This window comes from Mustela lutreola, chromosome 1 (genome assembly GCF_030435805.1).
Source record: "Mustela lutreola isolate mMusLut2 chromosome 1, mMusLut2.pri, whole genome shotgun sequence".
In the NCBI taxonomy this organism is placed as follows: Eukaryota; Metazoa; Chordata; class Mammalia; order Carnivora; family Mustelidae; genus Mustela; species Mustela lutreola.
This window is the reverse complement of record NC_081290.1, coordinates 283720761-283741018: the sequence shown is the minus strand read 5'-3', so window position 1 is coordinate 283741018 and position 20258 is coordinate 283720761. Positions and strand designations below refer to the sequence as shown.

General features: G+C 57.1%; 4 protein-coding genes across 4 annotated transcripts; 2 read left to right on the top strand and 2 right to left on the bottom strand.

Annotated features, from left to right (window-relative positions):
- The first annotated feature begins 452 nt into the window (after positions 1-452).
- On the top strand, positions 453-6376 carry FOSL1 (FOS like 1, AP-1 transcription factor subunit). Its single transcript, XM_059147702.1, has 4 exons — positions 453-1117; positions 3084-3281; positions 4998-5105; positions 5518-6376. The coding sequence occupies exons 1-4, from the start codon at positions 1028-1030 to the stop codon at positions 5935-5937; spliced, it is 816 nt and encodes a 271-aa protein (XP_059003685.1). The 5' UTR covers positions 453-1027; the 3' UTR covers positions 5938-6376.
- A 114-nt stretch (positions 6377-6490) lies between these two features.
- CCDC85B (coiled-coil domain containing 85B) lies at positions 6491-8194 on the bottom strand. Its single transcript, XM_059147715.1, has one exon. It carries the CDS (start codon positions 8038-8040, stop codon positions 7432-7434), a length of 609 nt encoding a protein of 202 aa, XP_059003698.1. The 5' UTR covers positions 8041-8194; the 3' UTR covers positions 6491-7431.
- A 2063-nt stretch (positions 8195-10257) lies between these two features.
- Positions 10258-14489, top strand: FIBP (FGF1 intracellular binding protein). The gene is made up of 10 exons (XM_059147588.1): positions 10258-10432; positions 10626-10824; positions 11013-11139; positions 12228-12328; positions 12788-12921; positions 13253-13361; positions 13438-13501; positions 13767-13853; positions 13941-14038; positions 14368-14489. Exons 1-10 carry the CDS (start codon positions 10348-10350, stop codon positions 14435-14437), a joined length of 1074 nt encoding a protein of 357 aa, XP_059003571.1. The 5' UTR covers positions 10258-10347; the 3' UTR covers positions 14438-14489.
- Positions 14490-14672: 183 nt separating this feature from the next.
- Positions 14673-18698, bottom strand: CTSW (cathepsin W). The gene is made up of 11 exons (XM_059147562.1): positions 18586-18698; positions 18027-18129; positions 17645-17729; positions 16668-16781; positions 16125-16282; positions 15920-16016; positions 15761-15841; positions 15536-15661; positions 15263-15327; positions 14985-15188; positions 14673-14904 (listed from the first exon to the last, which is right to left on the bottom strand). Exons 1-11 carry the CDS (start codon positions 18678-18680, stop codon positions 14794-14796), a joined length of 1239 nt encoding a protein of 412 aa, XP_059003545.1. The 5' UTR covers positions 18681-18698; the 3' UTR covers positions 14673-14793.
- Between the last annotated feature and the right edge of the window lie 1560 nt (positions 18699-20258).

Sequence of the window (20258 nt, the reverse complement as noted above, 5' to 3'; positions counted from 1 at the left end):
CCAACTCCCCCACGGTGTTGGCTTTAGTTGTTGAAATTTGGCACATCTCCAAATAAGGCTGGTGACCACAGAGCCCCAAGGAGCGGTGACAGTATTTAAAGAAGATGGCATTTAACAGAGCATAGGACAAATGCGTCCCATGGCCGACTCCGCAGTCTCTTAACCGCTTATGCAGGATCTGAATCAAAACTTGTTATAACTTCTGAAATTATCCCAGGAGTAGCACAATCGAGTCACCTTGTATTTGTGGGTAGTCCAAACCATTAACTTGTCCATCGTAAACGTTTAAAATAGACCACCCTTCGGTAACCCTGGTTTATCATTTACCCACTTTTTAGTATACCTGAACCTTAAAACAATGCCAGCAGGTGTGAAGCCCTGGACGGCAGTTAAGTACGACGTAAGCACCCCGTAAATAAAATAATAACCAGCACAATCACATTTATAATCCACTTTACTGTTTGCAGACCCCTTTCTCATTCATCATTCCAACCTCCCACCCGCCACAAGGTGTGAGTCTTTCGTGCCCTCTGACGAATGCCAACACTAAGGCCGGATCCGGCGATGAGTGGGCTCCGCGCCTGCGCATGGGAAGCACGGTCCAAAGCCTGGGCTCGCGGGCGGGGTGCGGCGCCCAGCCGCTCACAGGTGCGTAAATCCGCGGGGGAATCCTCGGCTCCACCTGGGCGCGGCGAGGAAATTGCACCATGTATGGGCAACTACGTCAGAAGGGGCTGACCCGCCGCTGTCCTGGGGGACTCCAGGTCCGTCCCTTTCCCCACGACAAGGCGGTCACTGGACTGTAGGAGGCGTAGACAAATTCAGTGCGGATTGGCAAAAGGCGGAGCGTCTGGGGAGGTGGAGCCCTGAGGTGTCCAGCGCCGTTGAAAATCGCCCGCTCCCCCCTCCCAATCGAAGTGGTTCAGCCCGAGAACTTTTCATTCATAAAAAGAAAAGACTCCGCGAGGAGCAAGTGAGTCAGAACCGAAGCCGGCGACGCGGACCCCACGAAGCAGCCAGCCAGGGCATGTTCCGAGACTTCGGGGAACCCGGACCGAGCTCCGGGGCCGGCGGTGCGTACGGCGGCCCGGCGCAGCCCCCCACTTCAGGCCAGCAGGTGAGAGGGACCCGACGCCTGGGGTTCCCGGGTGGACAGCGCCTGGGACACTGCGGTCGACTCCGCACACTCTGGGACTGGGGCCGCGAACAGGAGTGGGGACAGGATCTGGGCCGTGGCCGTGGCCGCGGATTCTCCCGCGTCTAGAGGCACGTTTCCCCCACAGCCCAGGGGAACGCGCGCGGCAGGCGCGACAAAGATCTGCGAACGTCCCCTCTGTCTTGCCCCCTTTCCCTTCGCTGTCTACTGTCTATCTGTCCTGTTGTCTCTGTTACCTTCTTTCTTTCCTCCCGTCCACGACTGATTTCTTCGTCCTGTCCGCGTCAGAAAGGCGCCCCTTAGTCCGGGATTAGTCCCAGCTCGGACAGGAGCAGAGGGTCTGATCCATCGCGGACTAAATCCCCCGGGATCCGGAGTCTGAGCTGACGCCGATAAGTCCCCACACAGGAGGGGGGCGACATCCAGCGGCAGGCTACCTCCGACAGACCGGGAATCCTCGACACTGTCTGTGACCTTCTCTGTGCCCGTTTGTCTGTCTGTACCCTGTCGCCAAGTCCCCGTTCCTTTCTCGGAGCAGTGGAGCCTGCTGGACTCCGGGAGACTGGTTCTCCGCCTCTAATTTACAGGCTGGGGCCGGAGGAGGCTGCGAGATGCCGGGAAGTGCGCGGGGTGTTGCAGCGGGCAGCTCCCGCGTCTCCCGACTGTCGGCACCAAACGGCGCCCCGCTGCAGGCTGGGGGGACTTGGGTGGCTGCAGGTGCCCACTTCCTGTCGAGGGGCAGCGCGCACGTGTCGTTAGGGGAGGGAAGGAGCGGCGTCCGTTCCGCCGAGTCACAGCGGCCGAGTCACGGTGGCTGACTCACCCGGGGCGCCCCTCCCTTCCTGGCCCGCAGCAGCCCGGGGCCCGACTACTCGGGAGCGGGAGATGCCGCGGGCAGTGCCTCAGTCCCGGAACTGGGGTCACCGGGCCACTAGGCCCGCAGCGCTGGGCAGGGGACACCGCTGTCTGGACTTGCCTGGGCTTGTGGCGAGCTTCCCGAAGGCCTGGGCGCCAAGGCCCAGCCCCAAGTCCTCCCCAAAACTGAATCCCCATCTCAACCCTTTTCTCGGATTTCTGGCTGAAGGAAAATCTTGGCAGGTAATACACGGAACGCTTACAGTGCAGCCCGTATGGTTCGGGGAGGTTTCATTGAATCTAAGAATTCACTGAGTTGAGAGCCCACCATTATTTTGTGCCAGTAAATTTTTCTAAAGCTGCCAAGTGAACTGTGATTTCAGAGCTACTAAAGGGCATCTCTTCGCATCAATGAGATGCCATAATCCTCACCTACAACCAAATTAAAAACAAGGATGGAGGTTAAATAGCTTGTCCTGAGTCACGGCCAGTAAGGGGCTGAGCTAAGAGTTAACTGGGACAGCCTCAGCCCAGGCCAGTGGCTCTTGCCCACCACAGCCCCATGCACTGGGCACCGGCCACTTCCCAGGCCCTGTCACGCCCATTCTCTCGCCCAGCCAGCCTTGGAGATAGGAGCCAGAATTCTCCTCTTTGTACAGATGGGATTCAGGCAGAATACAGGAGTACGCCTGGGCCCAAACTCCACTTCCCACTTACTGGCTATGTGTCTGTGGACAACTGTCTTCCTGTCTGAAAATGAAGACACTGTTGTGCAAATTAGATGAGTCAGTAATTTGTCAAGTGGTTGGGATGGTGCCTGGAATCCATACTTTGTAAGTATTGGTTCTGATAGGGGAATGAAAGCACAGCAAGGTTATGAGACTTGCCCGAAGTCACACAGCTCGTAAGCAGAGACTGGTCACCAAGTCAGTCTCTCTGTCAGGCTGTGCTCTTTCCGGTCTCTCAGAACCAACAGCTGCACTGAGGGTGGACGGCGGTGTGGTTTCTGCCCAGCAGCGGCACCTCACTCTACACAGACCTCATCCCTGGCTTTCCGTGTCCCATCCCTCAGAAGTTCCACCTCGTGCCAAGTGTCCATGCTGTGAGTGGCAGCCAGGAGCTGCAGTGGATGGTGCAGCCTCACTTCCTCGGACCCAGCAGCTACCCCAGGCCTCTGGCCTACCCCCCGTACAGCCCCCCACAGCCCCGGCCAGGAGTCATCCGGGCCCTAGGGCCACCTCCAGGGGTGCGACGCCGGCCCTGTGAACAGGTACATAGCAGAGGCATTGCGCTGGTGCAGATGCCCACAGGGGTGCTGAGGGGCAGAGGACAAGTTCTCGGCCGAAGGCACATGGGCTTAGAAAGGGGGGAGGTGGGGAGGTAAGGCCATTGGTGACTCCTGGTCAAGGCAGAAAGTAATAGGAGCCCCTGCGGTGATCCAGAGGGCAAAGAGGTCACTTCTAGATCAGGGAAAGCTTTCTGGAGCCTAGAAGGATGGGGAGGATTTGCATAGATAGAGATGAAGGAAAAGACATTCCGGGTAGAGAGGTTGGCAGAGCAAGAACAGGGATGAAGATGAGAATGTAAGGTGCACACGTGGAGCAACAGATGGAGAAGTGGGTGGACGGGAGAGGGTTCTCTACCCGCTGACATGGACGGAGATGGTGAGCACATGCCGTCTATGGAGCTGGGAGAGAACAGAAAGGGGAGGGTTCCCTGCAGCTACTCTCTGGGTCTAAGTCTCTCTGTCCCATTTAATCTTTGCAAAAAGCCTCTGGGGAATGCACTCTGGTTTTCTCCATTTTACAGCTGGGAAATGAAGGCACACAGAGGTCGTCACTTGTCCAGATCATGCAAGTAGTGAGCAATGAGACAGGTCTTTCCAACTAGAAAGTGAGATCCTAACCATCAAGCCACACTGTCTCATCCAGAGCTAACAGGCTCGAAGCAGAGTGAGCTGGGGACTCTTGGCTCCCCAACCAAGGCTCCTGCCTTCATAGTGCTAAAAAAATAAAATAAAATACAGTTCCTTGCCAAAATAAATAAGAGATAGAGGGAGCGGCGGCTCCTCCTTCATTTTGGTACATGAGACTGTAGTGGAGTGAGGCTTGCACATTAAGGAGCTTGACCTGAGTTCAGGTTCTTGCAAAGATGTGCAGTTAAGACAGACCTTTTTGACCAACTGAAGAGGGCCACGCTGTGAGCCCAAGGCAGGCTCCTGGACTTCTTCAGCCCTGTGCTTATGGGGCTCTTATTTTCTGGGACTCCTAGACTGGGGCTGTGAGCTCTAAGTGGGGTTCTTTTGGGGGAGGTGGTCTCCATCACCTGCCCTCTCAATGTGGAACAGAGTGAGTGGGTTTTAATTTCTGCTCTGGGACCATAAACGAGTTATTCATCCTCTCCAGGCTTCAGTTCCTTACATGGGAAGTTTGGTTAAGAATCTGTGTAAAGCTCTACACCAGCATGTAATAGGTTCCTAATAAAAGACATCTTACTCAGCGGCAACACTCATCAACCTCTCCTAGTGCTCACAGCCCTCATTCTTTTCAGTCTCTTGACTTGGTTATCAAGAGACTGAAAAGAATGAGGGTCCTTTGAAAAAGAGCGGCTGGGCCCCAGGGGCTCAGAGTAAGAAAGGCCACTTCTGGGTGGGAAATGAGAGAGAAACCTTCTTGGAAGAGCAGAGGTATCTCAGTTGAGTCCTGAGAGATGGAGAGGGGTAAAGGTTTGTGGAGTGTGTGGGTGTTGGGGGGGGGGGCATTCTGAGAGTAATCAGACGAGGCAAAAATCTGATTAATTCAATCTCACTAAAGCGCGAGTGCGGGGAACCTGTCCCGGTGCTGTGTGGTCCCTGAAGCGCGGTGGGAGAGGGGGGGCTGCACTGCCATACCGTCGCCCAGGGTCCTAGCCCTGGGCCACCCCACAAGGCGAGTGCCGGGCGACCAGTGGCCCAGGGTCTACCTCACTACTCCCTCTACCCATCCAGATCAGCCCGGAGGAGGAGGAGCGCCGTCGAGTGAGGCGCGAGCGCAATAAGCTGGCGGCGGCCAAGTGCAGGAATCGGAGGAAGGAACTGACCGACTTCCTGCAGGCGGTGAGCACCGGCCGGCGCGGAGGGTGTCCAGGCCCCGGTCTACCGAAGCTCAGAGGGGCGTGGCTCCCCAGAGCCTGAGGGGTCCCAGAGGGCACCAGGATATGAAGGCCCCTCCCCAGGCTCCCGTCGGAGCACTCCTTCGCAGAAAACGATGAGGGAAAAGCGATTAAAAATTAGTTACAGCCCATCTCACTCCCATCAGAGGGAGAGGAGGGTTAAAGCTTCGGCAGACAACCTCCTTCTAAGATGCTCCCGGGCCTGATGGGAGCCGAGCCCATTTTTCTCCCAAGGGCTCATGGGAGTTGTAGTCCAGACTCACTGGAGACCCACCCCCTCCCCCAATTACCACCACCTCCCGAGGCTACGCCATATTCAGCCCTTATCTTCTAATTCCACTCCTAACCCTCCGCAGGAGACCGATAAACTGGAGGACGAGAAGTCCGGTCTGCAGCGAGAGATTGAGGAGCTGCAGAAGCAGAAGGAGCGCCTGGAGCTGGTGCTCGAAGCCCACCGCCCTATCTGCAAAATCCCGGAAGGGGCCACGGAGTGCGACACTGGCGGCGCGGGCGGTACCGGCGGCACCAGCAGCCCCCCAGCACCTTCCCGCCCTGTACCTTGTATCTCTCTTTCCTCGGGGCCCGTGCTTGAACCCGAAGCATTGCACACCCCCACGCTCATGACCACACCCTCCCTGACTCCTTTCACCCCTAGTCCGGTCTTCACCTACCCCAGCACCCCTGAGCCCTGCGCCTCAGCCCATCGCAGGAGTAGCAGCAGCAGCGGGGACCCATCCTCTGACCCTCTGGGCTCCCCCACCCTCCTTGCCTTATGAGGCACCCCAGCCCCCTACTGGCGGGTGCCACTCTAGCCAATGTCTCCCCACCCACTGGTCCAGCTGGTCTGGACTGTATCCCATGCCCATCCCAGCAGGCTCTTCCCCATCCCTCCAGATGACACTGGGCATATTCCAGGTCCTCGGAGAGTCAGCTTGGGGCCACCAAAGCTACCCACTGTTTTTCCAGAGCTGGCTTCTCTAGCAGAATTTGCACTAAATCGGAAACAAAATATTTCCCATTTGTGCGAGGGAACTCCTGGCAACCAAAAAGGACTTTGTAGAGCCCTCGAGGTCCTCTAGAGCCCCCAAGCCCTTCCAGACAACACCTACAGTCTTCATCGCCCTCTTCCTCTAGTCCACCCAATCCTGCTCTTGACAGGTGATACTCTACCAGCCTAGAACACTAAAGAACTCATCCAGCCCCACACTGCCAGCAGCATCAAGTGATCGAACCAGGGCATTCTGCTGGCCCCTCCTGAATGGCAGGAGAGTGCCAGAGTCTTCTGTGATGAGCCAACCTGCAGCCCCCCAGCTCGGAGAAGACTTCAGCTCCAGGGAATCCAAGCCTCCACAAGGAAGGCAGCTGCTATTTATTTTCCTACATAGAGTATTTTTATACAAACCTACCAAAATGGAATAAAAGGCTTGAAGTTCTGGCCTGGTCTCATTGAACCCAGAGGAATCAGAAGCCCTAGGCTCCAGTCTCACCTCTACGGACTTACTGAACGAGTTTGGACAAATTATTTGATATTTGATATTTCTGGACCTAAGTTGTCTTATCTGACGAATGAGATTACATCTGCGCTGCCTCATCTCCAGGACTGAGGGGAGAAAGAGAGTGCTGTTGGGCGCAAGCCAAAAGGATTATCTTCTTCCTCCAGGGAGGCCCACAGCGCTCCTGCGCGGACCATAGGAGGGCGCTGTTACGCCCCTTCCAGCCTCGGGGGAGGCTGCAGACTGGGTTCTAGGCCCCCAACACCTGCTTCCTGCCCCATTGTCTTGGACAGGAAGGAGCCGGGAAGGGAGCTGGAGCCACTTCAGGGGCCGGATCACGGCCTGTCCCGAGGCCTAATGGGGGAAGCCAGGGGCTCACCACGGTCCCACACCCCGCCCCAGGCTTGAGGTCTTGGGGTAGTCAGCCGCCTTAGTTCTGCAGCCCCTCCAGATGGCAATGGTACCCTGTCTCAACGTCCCCGCCCTCGTTCCCACCCCGGCGAGTCCCAAACAGACGCTGCCCAGGCCACGGGCTCTGCTTCCGTTCCAGTTTATTAGCCCCCACCCCGCCCCCAGCAAGTCCCTCCGCTCCAGCCTCCAGTTCCCCTGCTGCCCCACCAGCGAAAGCGAGGGGCCCTCCTTAGTGCCAGAGTTTCCAAATCCATGCCAGCGGCCCCTCGTACGCAGGCGGCACGGCGTCCAGGTCCCGAGGTCCACCGCAGTCCCGGCGCTTGGGAAGCAGTCTGGTCGGGCGTCGACGTGAAGGAAGCTGAGCGCTCAGTCATCTGGGGAGCAGGCGAGGGGCAACTGGTCGGGACTGCCCACGCTGCCGGTGCTGGAGCTTCCATCGCCCAGGTCGCGGGGCCCGCAGGGAGGCAAGGCGAGCTCGGGTGTCGGCCCGGCGCCTGAGCCCCCAGCGCCGCCGGGGCCGCCTCGGGGGCCCCACTCCTCGCCGAGAGCCAGGCAGAGCTCCTTAAGCGCCAGGTTCTCCCGCAGCAGCTCCTCCTGGCGGCCCTCCAGCTCGGCCAGCTTCTGCCAACAACCGCCCAAGTCCTCGCGCACAGCTCGGGATGCTTGGGTCCCGAAGAGCTGCCACTGGCGTGCGGCGCGCCGCCCGCGCTGGCGCTCGGAGTCCAGGAAGCAGCAGAGGTCGCGCAGCTCACGGTTCTCGGCCTGTAAGCGCCGGTTGAGCTGCTTGAGCTCGCGGATCTCGCCCAGGTGACCCTGGAGCTGCCGATTCACCTCCTGCATGAGGCGGCCGCGCTGCACCAGAGCCGCCAGACGCGCCGCCTCCTCCCGCCGCAGGCGCCGCACCAGCTCTTCCTTGCCCAGCGCCGCCATCTCCTCGTCCGTCAGCTCCTCCAGGCCGCCCGCCTCGGCCTCCATGGCTGCTCAGACCTCTGGAGCATCGCCTGCCCGCCGCCGCGGCCCAGGAGCCCACGTCGAGCTCTGCGCTCTCGCGGTTGAGCTCCGGCTCCGCGGGCGGCAGGCAGCGCCTGTGTAGCGTAGGCTGCAGCAGCCGCCCGGGGGTGGGCACGCGGCGGGGCGCGCGCCGGGGCGGGGCCGTGTGACGTTAAGGAAGGACAGCCAATCCACGGAAGGCTCCCCGGAAAGGGGCGGGATTTAAGCGCAGAATACAGAGAAAGGGAGCTCCCCTTCCCCGCCCACTCCAGACCGCGGAGTTACAGACCCCCTTGCGCCGGGGGTGTGAGCGCCACTACCCTCCGCGAACCCCAAACTAGGCGCTTGGTACTTCCCAGTTCAAACTGCCTCGAGCTCTCGCCTAGGCCTCTCAGCTCCTGAGAACCAAGACTCCGACGTCGGCCACAGACTCATGCCCACTCCCCGACGGAACCCAGACGGTTCTCGTTACCAACTTTCCTAACTTAGTTCATACTGGAGATTCTCGGCTCAATGAACATCGCTCCCAGCCTTTCGGAACTCTGAGCCCAAACGTGCCTGACTCATCATCAGCCTACACGCTGTTGGAACGTTTCCTGCCCTGGGGGGAGGTGCATATAGGGATTCATTTATTCAATAAACTTTTATTGTGTGCAAAGCCCAGACAGAAATAAACTTGACTAAGATTCTGATCCTGTCCTCAAGGGGTTGTAATTTATTTTTTTTAAGATTTTATTTATTTGAGAAAGGGTGAGAGACAAAGAGAGCATGAGCAGGGGAGGGGGAAAGGGAGAGAGAGAAGCAGACTCCCCGCTAAGCAGGGAGCCTGATCCAGGACTCAATCCCAGGACCTCTGAGATCATGACCTAAGCCGAAGGCAGAGGTTTAACCGACTGAGCCACCCAGGCCCAAATGGGGTCGTAATTTAGTGGGGGAAACAGGCTGTGTAAAACCAGAAGTAAATGGGGAATAGGCATGGTCTGAGGGAGCTCCACCCCCCAAAAAAGGTTTCCCCAAAGGGGTGGTAATCCGAGGGGCCCCGAAAGACATATAGGGCATTGCCAAATAAAGAGAAAGCTAGTTCAGGGAGCAGGAATAGCATGGTGAAAGATGCTGGGGGCCTAGCTGCTTTAGGGACGTTGAAAGTAGCTGGATGTTTCCGAAAGGTAGCTGTGTGGAGAAAATGCTAAAGGGAGGGAGAGAAGCTAAAAAGGTAGTGGGCTGGAGCGTTGCCACAGGCCAGTAGGATTTTAAGCAGAGGAGTACCATTTTAAAACGTGCATTAAAAAAATTATTCAGGCTGCTCTATGTGGGATGGATTATGGGGAAGAGATGTAGGCAGAGAGATAAGTAAGAACACTGTGTCAATGGGCAAGGTAGAGCTCTGCAGGAGGACTGGGCTGGGACAGTGCCAGTAGGGGTGGAGAGGACAAAACATCCTAGAAATATTCAGGAGGCAAATCAGCAGAACTGAACGTGAAGAATGAGGACTCCGGGAGAAAGTCCAGGGTTCTGGTCTGAGAACTGGGTGAATGTTGGGACTGTCACTGAGATAGGAACGCAGGAAAGAAACAGATTGGAAAGAGGGCTGTCTAGCTTTTGAGGGGCCTGTAGCGTAGACAGCGTAGAAAGAGGAGCATCTAGGCAGTCCTCCTGACGTGGACTCCAGCCAGAGCTCTGAGCTGCAGAGTAAGAGAGGTCATTATTAGTGCGGGGAGGGTGGGGGGAGGAGTTAGGGAGTGAGGGAGTTAAAACCATGGGAGCAGGTGCCCTACGCCCAGATGAGGTTCTCAGCCGCAGAATGGAGTGAGGGGCTCCCAGCAAGGGCCCTTGGAGATTAAGTCAAACATATTTTTTGCAGAGAAAAGATTTAGGATAGAGACCTGTGAAACCCCTACATTTAAGATACACATCAAAGTAGGGATAAGAAAGTAGGAGAAAAGCCAGAAAGAAGTGTAGGGGAAGGTTGCCGGCGCAGGGGAGACTGTCCGTCGGCCCCGACTCCCGAAGTCTTCCTGCAGACTGGGCCAGGATGGAAGTGAGGGTTGGTAGGACTACCGGGCCTAGAGGGTGGGGGGGGGGGGGGGGGCGGGAACAAGGAGCCTGGGATTGCCCCTCCCGCTAGGAGGAGGAAGTGGTCCATCTCTGTCCCGGAAGTGGTCCATCTCTGGCTCCGGGTGCCCGGAGCCGAATCTCGGCGCTCCCGGAAGTAGCCTGCAGGCGGCGCGCCCGGCCCGGGCCGTGCTCGCTCCGAACGGGGCGCTGCCGCTGCGCCCGGGTCCGGGCGTCGCCATGACCAGCGAGCTGGACATCTTCGTGGGGAACACGACCCTCATCGACGAGGACGTGTATCGCCTCTGGCTGGATGGTTACTCGGGTGTGTGGGGGGCCGTCTGCGGGGCGGGTCAGGAGGAGCGGTTGTTTGGGATGGGAGAGGGGGCGGGGCCAGGACTCGGGTCGTTTGGGGAAGTGGGCAGGGGTGAGGGATGTTTAGTAGGAGTCGGACTTGGGATCCCCCGAGGGCCTGGGGGTTCGCGGAGCGGGGCTTAAAGCTAGCGCCCACTCCCCAGTGAGCGACGCGGTGGCCCTGAGGGTGCGCTCGGGAATCCTGGAGCAGACGGGCGCCACGGCAGCGGTGCTGCAGAGCGACACCATGGACCATTACCGTACTTTCCACATGCTCGAGCGCCTGCTGCACGCACCGCCTAAGCTGTTGCACCAGCTCATCTTCCAGATCCCGCCCTCCCGACAGGCGCTGCTCATCGAGAGGTGGGACGCCAACCTGTCTGACCATATACCCATTTCGCAGGGCGAAACCGAGGCCCGGGTTGGGATGGGACGTAATTACACACGGTCTGAGAAAGTTGTGACTGGGAGGGGCCAAACTTAGGTCCTGCTAGAACCCCCCCCGTTTCCCTCCTATGTAGAAGTCAGTGGTGTCCTCTGCCTCCACGCAGGTACTATGCTTTTGACGAGGCCTTTGTGCGGGAGGTCCTGGGCAAGAAGCTGTCCAAGGGCACCAAGAAAGACCTGGACGACATCAGCACCAAAACAGGCATCACCCTCAAGAGCTGCCGGAGACAAGTGGGCACTGCATCCCTGTCCCCCAACACAACATCCCCTGTCTTCACTCCAACCCTTTGGTCGTTGCCCCAGCTCCATTCTCCTTTCCTACGTCTGACTGTGGCAGGGGCTTCATACCCAGTCTCTTGTCCCTTGTTTTGCTCTTCCAAAGCATCTCCTACTCCCTGGCGGGAGCTGCTCTCTCAGAAGTTCAGATCCGACCACAGCTTTCCCCTCCTCGTAAACTTTAATTGGCTTTCCCACTCCATCCTGGATAGTAGCCACACCTCTTGGCCTTGACTGTCATGCTCTTCTGTGATCTGGTCTCTTGCCAGCCTTCTCAGCTTATATTTCTCCAGCCCCTGGCTTTCTTTTTGTTCCTGCCACTCCGCTGGAGGGTATACTATTTTTCGTCTCATCTGCCCCCTTGAAATACAAAGCAGAGGGTCAGATTGGACATTCTCCACAAGGCTTTTTGGTGGCCCAGAAGGCAGAAGCAACCTTTCTGGGCCTTTACTATTTTTTCTCTCTGTCTTTTGTGTACTCCTTATGTATAGCTTAGCATTTGCTCTTTTTTTTTTTTTTTTTTTTTTTTACTTCCTGGATCTTAGCCAGGAGGGTCAGTTCCAGCATGAGCTCATGAAGGGCTGGAAAGCATGATATAAAATAAGAGGAATTCAGAGGTAAGAGTGAGTAAACATTTATCCAGAGCAAGATGCCTGAATCGATAACAGGTATTAGCAGTTAATAGTTTACTTAAAAATAACCACATGCTCGGGCACCTGGGTGGCTTAGGTTAAAGCCTCTGCCTTCGGCTCAGGTCATGATCTGGGGGTCTTGCGATTGAGTCCCGCATCGGGCTCTCTCTCTGCTCGGAAGGGAGCCTGCTTCCTTCCTCTCTCTCTGCCTGCCTCTCTGCCTACTTGTGATCTCTGTCTGTCAAATGGATAAATAAAATCTTTAAAAAAAAAAAAAAGAATACTACGCACTAAGTCAGCATCTGTTGACTGGTTAGATGCATAGGTGAGGGAGGGATGTTCAGTAATCGCTTTATCAGATGACCTGCCTCTGACCAGTCCTCCCTCCCTCCTCCCCTAACTGCCCTGCAGTTTGACAACTTTAAACGAGTCTTCAAGGTGGTGGAGGAGATGCGGGGCTCCCTGGTGGACAACATTCAGCAACACTTCCTCCTGTCTGACCGGTTGGCCAGGTGAGGGGCCGGCCAAGAAGCCAGCCATCTCCCCTTCCTGCTCGCTCCTTCCTTGGGCCACGAGGCAGGTCCACCTTCCCCACCCCCACCCACTTGACCCCCTGGCTGTACTGGGCAGTGGCTCTCCTATTCCCCGTCTGTGCTTTGGATCAGACCGGCTCTTTACCAGGGGGCTGTCGCATGTAAAGCCTGTGGTGTAGCCCCTGGGGCTTAGGAAGGGCTCGGTAAATGGTAACTGTTATCCTTAGGTCTCCCCCACCCTTAGGAGACCTGGGATGAAACCACCTCTGTATACACACATACAGGGAGGCCCAGAGAGAAGTAGCTCGAAGCACGTCGCATAGTGAGCTGGGACAGAGACAGGCCAGAAATCAGATGCCCCGGCCAATGTCACCGGTGCCAGCTGCTCCTGAAAAAGGAATTTGAAACCCTGACAGGCCCACTCTCCTATCTTTGCAGGGACTACGCTGCCATCGTCTTCTTTGCCAACAACCGCTTCGAGACAGGGAAGAAAAAACTGCAGTATCTGAGCTTTGGCGACTTTGCCTACTGTGCTGAGCTCATGATCCAGAACTGGACCCTCGGAGCCGTGGGTGAGGCCCCCACTCACCCAGCTGCCCGGACACCTCCCCAACTTCCCAGGGCCTGCGTCCCCACCAGCAGTTTCTCCTGCAGGCCCCGGTTTCCAGCGACCTTTCTTCTTTATGCAGACATTGCTACTCCTAGTCCCGTGTCCCCCCTGCACAGCTCATCTGCAGACAGAGTGCCCGCCACTGATTTGTGGCCTGGGGCAAGTGACTCCGCCCTTCTCACACTTCCTTTTCTGTCTCACGGGGGTGTGCTGAGGGGGCAGGCGTGGAAAGCTTGGGACACCACTGGAGACGTTTTTACCCCTACCCCAATTCCCTTGCTGGCCTTCCCCAGACTCCCAGGTGGATGACATGGACGTGGATCTAGACAAGGAGTTTCTCCAGGACTTGAAGGAGCTCAAAATGCTTGTGGCTGACAAGGACCTTCTGGACCTACACAAGAGGTGACCCTGGAGGGTCCTCGGGCTGGGGCGCGAGTGGGGGCCCAGGCATCTCCAGACTTACCCTGTCTCCCTGCAGCCTGGTGTGTACTGCCCTTCGGGGAAAGCTTGGTGTATTCTCTGAGATGGAAGCCAACTTCAAGGTCTGTGGCCCAATCCGGCCTCTGTCCCTTGGATATCTTCAGCCTCACTGCACTGTCCCCAGCTCTGCTCATGCTGGAGATTGAACGGCGGGTAGCCCTGCTCCGCCCCCTACCCACCTTGGGCAGCGGGGAACAAACTGGGGGAGTTGTTGGCTTGAGGGAGGGAGGTAGATTTGGGGAGGGCCCTGGCCCCTCCTCCAGCCTCTGGGCTCAGCCTGCAGCCTCTGGGACAGAAGGCAGAACTTCCAGGCTATCTGCCCCACAGAATCTGTCCCGGGGACTGGTGAATGTGGCTGCCAAGCTGACCCACAATAAGGATGTCCGAGACCTGTTTGTGGACCTCGTGGAGAAGGTGAGCTGTCCTGCCTGCTGCTCTCTGATCCCCAGCCTGGCCTGTCCCTGGACTGTACTGATACTAGATTTTTCCTTGGGCCCACAGTTCGTGGAACCCTGCCGTTCTGACCACTGGCCACTGAGTGACGTGCGGCTCTTCTTGAATCAGTATTCGGCGTCCGTCCACTCCCTGGATGGCTTCCGGTGAGAGAGCCCAGGCTTCCTTTCCAGCTTGGCCTGGCTGTAGCGAGCCTCTTGCCAGGGCCTAGCCCTCCTACAGACTCAGGGTTCTGTCTTTTGCCCTCGGGGTGGAAGTCTCTGTGTGGACCACCCCACTTAGAGACTGGGACCTGACCTTGGTCAGGGTCCTGAACCTCTCCACACCTGTTTCCCACCCATAGAATGGGAGGATGATGATAATGAGCGTAAGAACAGTGTGAGGAGGGAGGGAGTGCTTAGGTGTATGAAGCTCTTGGAGCAGCATCCGTGGTTGGGGACTCAGGTGATGGCCACTGTCACTGTTCACGTTGCAGGCACCAGGCCCTTTGGGACCGCTACATGGGCACCCTCCGTGGCTGCCTCCTGCGCCTCTATCATGACTGAGGTTCCCTCCCGCCGCCCTGCCCGAACTGACAATAAAGCTGCCACGACTTTGGAGGAGCCTGTGCACAGGAGTGTGCCTGGGCGCACGCACACCTGTTTCTGAGCATCCCGGTGACTGTGCATAGGGATGCTTGGGGACGGGGGGCCCCACAGAGCCTAAGATGTGTCAGAGTGTGGGGTGTCTGTGCTCTGCCAACCCATTTCCCCACCCCAGCTGAGTTCACGTGCAAGGGAAGGAGCTCATCTTGGTTTATTCAAGCCATAGCAAGATCAGGAGGATGGGCAAAAGCCTTTGCTGGGGCCAACGAGGAGGCAGCGGGCATGGTGGGAGAGGGCTGAGGCTCGGCGGCACAAGCTCAGCGGGGGCAGGACACTGGGGCCTTCTTCCCCTGTAGGTCCACACGGGCTGTGAGCGGGTACTTGGTGATGCCGCATGTATTACTCCCACGATGCAGCCGGAAATAGCCCTAGGAAGTCAAGGGGACATGGGGCCAGAAGTAGGGGAGAGGCCTGACCCGCCCTGTCGCCTTGGGAAGATCACACTCACCTCCTCACCCCATTCAGCACCCCAGGAGTTCTTCAGAATCCAGTATGGGATTGGGCGGTGAGGATGAGGCCAGAAGTGGCCTCCCTTTGCCCTCCTCCTCTCCGTTGAGTTGGTCTTCCCAAAACCCACAAGCAGGACAGAATGGTTCACAAGGTAGGGGTCACAGGTGGCGGGTGTGGCCTTAATCACACCCTTCTTGTATTGCTGCAAAGGCAGAGGAGCTCAGTCTGGGGCCACCTCCCCTAGGTGCCCCTCCCCCCTTCCTGACCCTCTCCCACCTGCAGTAGCTTCATGTTGATGGTCACGGTGATGGGGCCATGGGTGGCCAGGTAGTTGGCCATCGCTGAGGGGCAGAAGGTGCCATTAGGCCCTGCTTCCCGTGTGCCCCCTGCTCTTGGCTCTTGGTTCTCCCCCACCCCCACCACTCTGTGCCTCCATCTCTGTCTCTAGCCCAGTCTTTTTGCCTCTATCCTGGTCTGTCTGTCCGTCCCTGTCATCCTGCCCCCAGGCCTGCCCACGTCGTCCCCCCCGCCCCCGCCCCCCCGCCGCACTCTGCTCATTGTTCTGCAGCATGATGAAGTCCTGGATCCAGGCCACCTTCTTGTAGTTACTGGCCAGACACTTATGGCGTTTGAGGCTCCCCCGGAATGGGTAGTCCTTTTCGCTGGCCAGCCCACCTGGAGATAAGCAAGGCCAGGGCGGAGGCTCAGGGCCTGAACATCCCTCCCCCGCCAGCCCCACCTCTGCCCCCAAAAGCTGCCTAGAGAGGCACTCACTGTTGTTGAGGACCGTTACGAACGCGTCCCAGACGAAGCCACCCTTGCAGCCGTCCCCACAGCGGTTGCAGTCGAGCAGCTCTGGCGCAAGACAGGATGGCGTGGGCTCACTGCACCCCCATTCTCCCCCCATCACATGCCCCCCTCTTTCAGCCATACCCTGCACGGAGACCTGCACAGACTGGTTGTATCTGATGCTCCACAGGGCCTCGATGTTGCCCGCAGCGGCCATGGCCCAGCAGCAGTTGCAGTTTCCCTAGCCGGGAGGGGGCCGGTGGGAAGGTGCCCGGGCCTCTCCCCTCACCCCTGCAACCCCCCGCTCCCATGCCACAGGGGCTAGACTGGGCCAGATGGGGGTAGATACCTGCTCCTTGATGGGTGACTTGACGCCCTTCAACTTGCGCCAGTCGCAGCTAGGGGGTACGGACTCCATCACCACTTCAGACCCCACTTTTCTGCCCACAGCAGGAGTCTCTCCAGGTGTTATCTTCTGGTGCCCATGGAGCTGCTCAAACTCCTCCTCTGGGGGTTGGACAGGGCCACCAGGGTCACAGTGTTGACCCCTTTCCCCCATACGGTGCCTTTCCCGCTCCAGCCATCCACACTCGGGGTTATTTGAGTCCCCATAACACCCAGGGAGGCAGGCGCCTAAGAGGGTATCAAGGCCCAGAGAGAAGCCAAGTTTCTCCCTGGGACACATCCTCCTGCACTTGCTGCCTCCACCCTGAGCTGGACTAGGACTCAGACCCTGCTTTTGTGATTTGGGGCAAGCCAGCAGGCCTCTGGTCCTCAGAGTCCCTCTCTCTGGGAAGTGAAAGCTGAAGTTCAGCCCTGTGCATCAGCCAGTATCCCCGGAGAAGTCTCTGCCTACCCACCTACCACCTAGGGTCCAGGAAGCATCCAATACCTGTGAGGTCACTGAATGGAGTCATCCCGAACTCGGCCGTGGCCAAGTCTTCTACCTCCATCTTCTGAGCCTGGGCCAGGTTGTGTGCAAAGATCTCCAGGCGATGAGCATACTCTGGAGCAAAAGGTGATGGTTCTCGGCAGCCTCCCAAGCCCCCAGAGGCAGGAAGTGGCTGCTGGCTGAGCACCCTCCCACTCACACCCACCCAGGTGAACACTGGCTCCTTTCTTGTGGCCACTGCAGGCTCCGCTGCAGACAACTGGGCCAAGGAAGTGGCTCCTCAGCCCCTCTAGGGTTGGGTTTTCCCCAGAGGCAGTTAAGGGGACATCTTTGCCCACCCACATGGAAGACAAGTAAAGGGTCTGAAGGCAGAGTGACTCAGAAGGGAAAGGTGGTCAGACTGGCTTCCTGCCAGGTCGTCCTCTGCCCCCTCCCACACCTGCCCCACACCTCTGACGGCAGGGTCTGAGCTGGAACTTGATGAAGGTGGGGAAGGAGAGGGGGTTATGGGTCCATGGCATGGGCAGCCTGGGCTGGAACTTCCGCCCAGACCCCCCCCCACCACCACCATGAATATGAGACCCAGAAGGCAGGAGCAGGGCTGGGACCTCATGGATATGGAGAGTGAGTCCCCAGCTTGAGGACAAGAGGAGTATCTTTGGTGTTTCTGAATGAACTCATGAGTAGACGGTAGTTGGCCTGCTGCGTGGAGTGACAAGAAAATGGCTGTGGAAGTGGGCGATTCTCTGGGACTGGGGTAGACACCAGCAGGTGCTTCCTGCCCTCCAACTTCATAGCAAAGAATGATCATGGCCCTCTGTGCATTTAGGAAACCAGGGAGGATACCCCTAGCCCTGCCAGTTGTCTTGCTGAATGGCTTTGGCCCAGCCCATTCCCCACCCTGAATCTTGGTTTCCTCATCTATTAAATGGGAGAAGGGGAGGGGGTAAACTGGGCAAGTACATGCCCCGGGATACCTTTGGGGTTTGAGTAACTCCGGTTGTACTGGGCGCGGAACAACTCGAAGACCTGTTCCAGCTTCAGCATGTTGGGATCTAGGTCCTGAGAAGGAACCAAGGGGACGGTGTGGGGTGGTTGGTAGAGAGCAGGTGGAGGAGTCATTGCTGGAACCAGACCTTGCCTTCCAGCCTTTCAGGGCTCGGGCTAGGGGACCAGTTGCTCAGCCTGCTCTGTCCCCCTGTGTTAGCTCGGGCCCCATGGCATCATGTCAGTCCCCTCTCCAGCCTCAGTTGCTCTCTCTGAGAAATGGGAATAAAGCCAGTTGTTTCTGAGAGGGTGAGCCCCAGGTGGGAGCCTTGCAGAGGGAGGAGCATAGGAAGCATGGAGAGTGGCACTTACCTTCTGCCAGAGGGAGTCCTTGATGTGTTGAGCCAGGCCTGCCACCAACAGGGCCAGGAGACAGGAGAGGTAGACGGTTGGTGCCATGGTGTAGGCCATTGTGCTGTAGGCGAGAGAGTGCGGGGAGCAGGAAGCTGTGCTAACCAAGCTGGAGGGGCTGAGAGGGTGGAGCTGGCGAAACCGCCACAGAGAAACCAGGTTGCAAGAGGGAGGTGGACCCCTGGATCACAAGATCTGCCTCCGGCCTTTAGGCTTTTGTCCTCTACCGCCCTCAGCCCACCTGTTGCTCACTATGCCTTGTTCTTCAGTCAGCAGAGCCCGTCTGCCCGCCCTGACCTGGGCAAGTCTAGGGATACCGAGATGAATCAGTCAGTCCTTAAGGAAACAGGAATAGACAGATCCAAAGTGAGCAGTTGCCATGTGTGGCTGTCAGTGTCGTGAAGTCCAGGGGCTATGGGGGCCCTCAGGCCTCTAACCCTGGGTGGGGCTGAAGGGTTGTCATTGCCCCCTGGGGGAAGCACTCCTAATCAGTTCAAGGGTCATCCTCCAAGAAGCCTACCCTGCTCCCTGTCCTCTGGTGGAACCTGCGGCCCCTCGAGCCCCTTCTGTGCCTCTGCCCACTTGGTTTCTGCGTCTCAGCCACAGTAGACGCATCTGACGCACCTGCGTCCACAGCACCCAGGCCAGCCCTGAGTCCGGAGCAGCCTTGATGTGTGTTTGTAGACCTCACAATTGGTTGTCATGGTTGTTTTGTTTTGTTTAGGGTTTTTTTTTTTTATGATTTTTTTATTTATTTGACAGCACAAGTAGGGGGAGCCGGGGGCAGAGAGAAAAGGAGAAGCAGGCTCCCCGCTGAGCTAGGAGACAGCATGAGGCTCGATCCTGGGATCATGACCTGAGCCAAAGGCAGATGCTTAACTATCTGAACCACCCAGGTGCCTGGGTTGTCACGGGTTTTCAGTAGGAAAGTTCAGGGTCTGGGGCACAGTAAGTGGCAGCCACCGCCTCGTCCTGTCCCTCGTTCTTCTCCCAGTATGGCAGTGGGGGTGAGGGGGTCGGGTGGGCCTGAGGGGCCAGACTGAGTGCAGAAGGGATGAGGACAGGGAAAGTCAAGGTCCTGGAGGTCAGGGGGAGCCCTGCAAGGAGGCAATGCCAAGTGGTGGGCGTACTCCTGCCTGACAGTGCCAAGGCTCAAAAATGGAGTTGCCAACTGTGTACCCAGTCATTCCCCTCCGGGCCTCACAACCTCATCTCTAAGTGGCAACAGTTCCTTTGGCGAGGAACGACTGTGGGCACCTTTGACCCCGGCTGACACAGAAGAGGTATTCAAATGGTGGGTCCTGGGCAGAGAGCCCGGGGAGTCTTGGAAGCAGAGTGACTTGAGTTCAGGTCCTGTCCTTAGCACTCTGGCTGTTCCTGGACAAATCTCAGCCTCTTTCACCCATGAAACAGGGTGATAACAGCACCCCTTCCCTGGCTTGGCAGGAGGATTTCATGAGATGCATGCTGGTACCTGGGAAGGTTGCACCTTGACAACCAAGAACTATTATTTTTACTATATTTTTTTAAATTAACAGCTTCATTGGAACATAATTTACAGGACATAAAATTCAGCCTTTTAAAAGTATACAATTCGGGCGCCTGGGTGGCTCAGCTGGTAAAGCAACCACCTTCAGCTCAGGTCATGATCCTGGAGTCCCAGGATGGAGTCCCACATCGGGCTCCCTGCTCAGCAGGGAGTCTGCTTCTCCCTCTGACCCTCTCCCCTCTCTCTCTCAAGTAAATAAATAAAATCTCTTAAAAAAAACAAAAGTATGCAATTCACTGGAGCTCAAAGAGCACACAATTGTGATCTTGAGGTTGTGAGTTTGAGCCCCATGTGAGATAACTTAAGTAAATTAAAAAAAAAAAAAAAACCTCGATACAATTCAGTAGTTTTAGTGTATTTGCACAACTGGACAATCCTCACCACCATCTGATTTCAGAGTATTTTCATCACTCTACAAGAAACCCCATGTCCATTGGGAGCCGCCCTCTAGTCCCCCGCCTTCCCCTGGCAAACACTAATCTAATTGGTCTCCTAGGTTTGTCTATTCTAGATGTGTCCTATAAGTGGAATATGACGTTGTTTATGTCTGGCTTCTTCCACCTAGGGTAATGTTTTCAAGATTCATCCTCATGTAGGCACACATCAGTACTTCATTCCTTTTTATGGCTGAATAACATTCCATC

Excerpts from the sequence above, each read along its gene's own strand:
- FIBP (XM_059147588.1), top strand. The coding sequence starts at position 10,348 with ATGACCAGCGAGCTGGACATCTTCGTGGGGAACACGACCCTCATCGAC. Across the intron at positions 10,433-10,625 it reads CTGGCTGGATGGTTACTCGG|TGAGCGACGCGGTGGCCCTG; the intron begins GTGTGTGGGGGG and ends CCCACTCCCCAG. Across the intron at positions 12,329-12,787 it reads CTGTCTGACCGGTTGGCCAG|GGACTACGCTGCCATCGTCT; the intron begins GTGAGGGGCCGG and ends CTATCTTTGCAG.
- CCDC85B (XM_059147715.1), bottom strand. The coding sequence starts at position 8,040 with ATGGAGGCCGAGGCGGGCGGCCTGGAGGAGCTGACGGACGAGGAGATG.
- CTSW (XM_059147562.1), bottom strand. The coding sequence starts at position 18,680 with ATGCGTCTACTGTGGCTGAGACGCAGAAACCAAGTGGGCAGAGGCACA. Across the intron at positions 18,130-18,585 it reads ACCAGAGGACAGGGAGCAGG|CACAATGGCCTACACCATGG; the intron begins GTAGGCTTCTTG and ends TCTCGCCTACAG. Across the intron at positions 15,662-15,760 it reads CGTAACGGTCCTCAACAACA|GTGGGCTGGCCAGCGAAAAG; the intron begins GTGAGTGCCTCT and ends GCTTATCTCCAG.
- FOSL1 (XM_059147702.1), top strand. The coding sequence starts at position 1,028 with ATGTTCCGAGACTTCGGGGAACCCGGACCGAGCTCCGGGGCCGGCGGT. Across the intron at positions 3,282-4,997 it reads GACGCCGGCCCTGTGAACAG|ATCAGCCCGGAGGAGGAGGA; the intron begins GTACATAGCAGA and ends CTACCCATCCAG. Across the intron at positions 5,106-5,517 it reads TGACCGACTTCCTGCAGGCG|GAGACCGATAAACTGGAGGA; the intron begins GTGAGCACCGGC and ends AACCCTCCGCAG.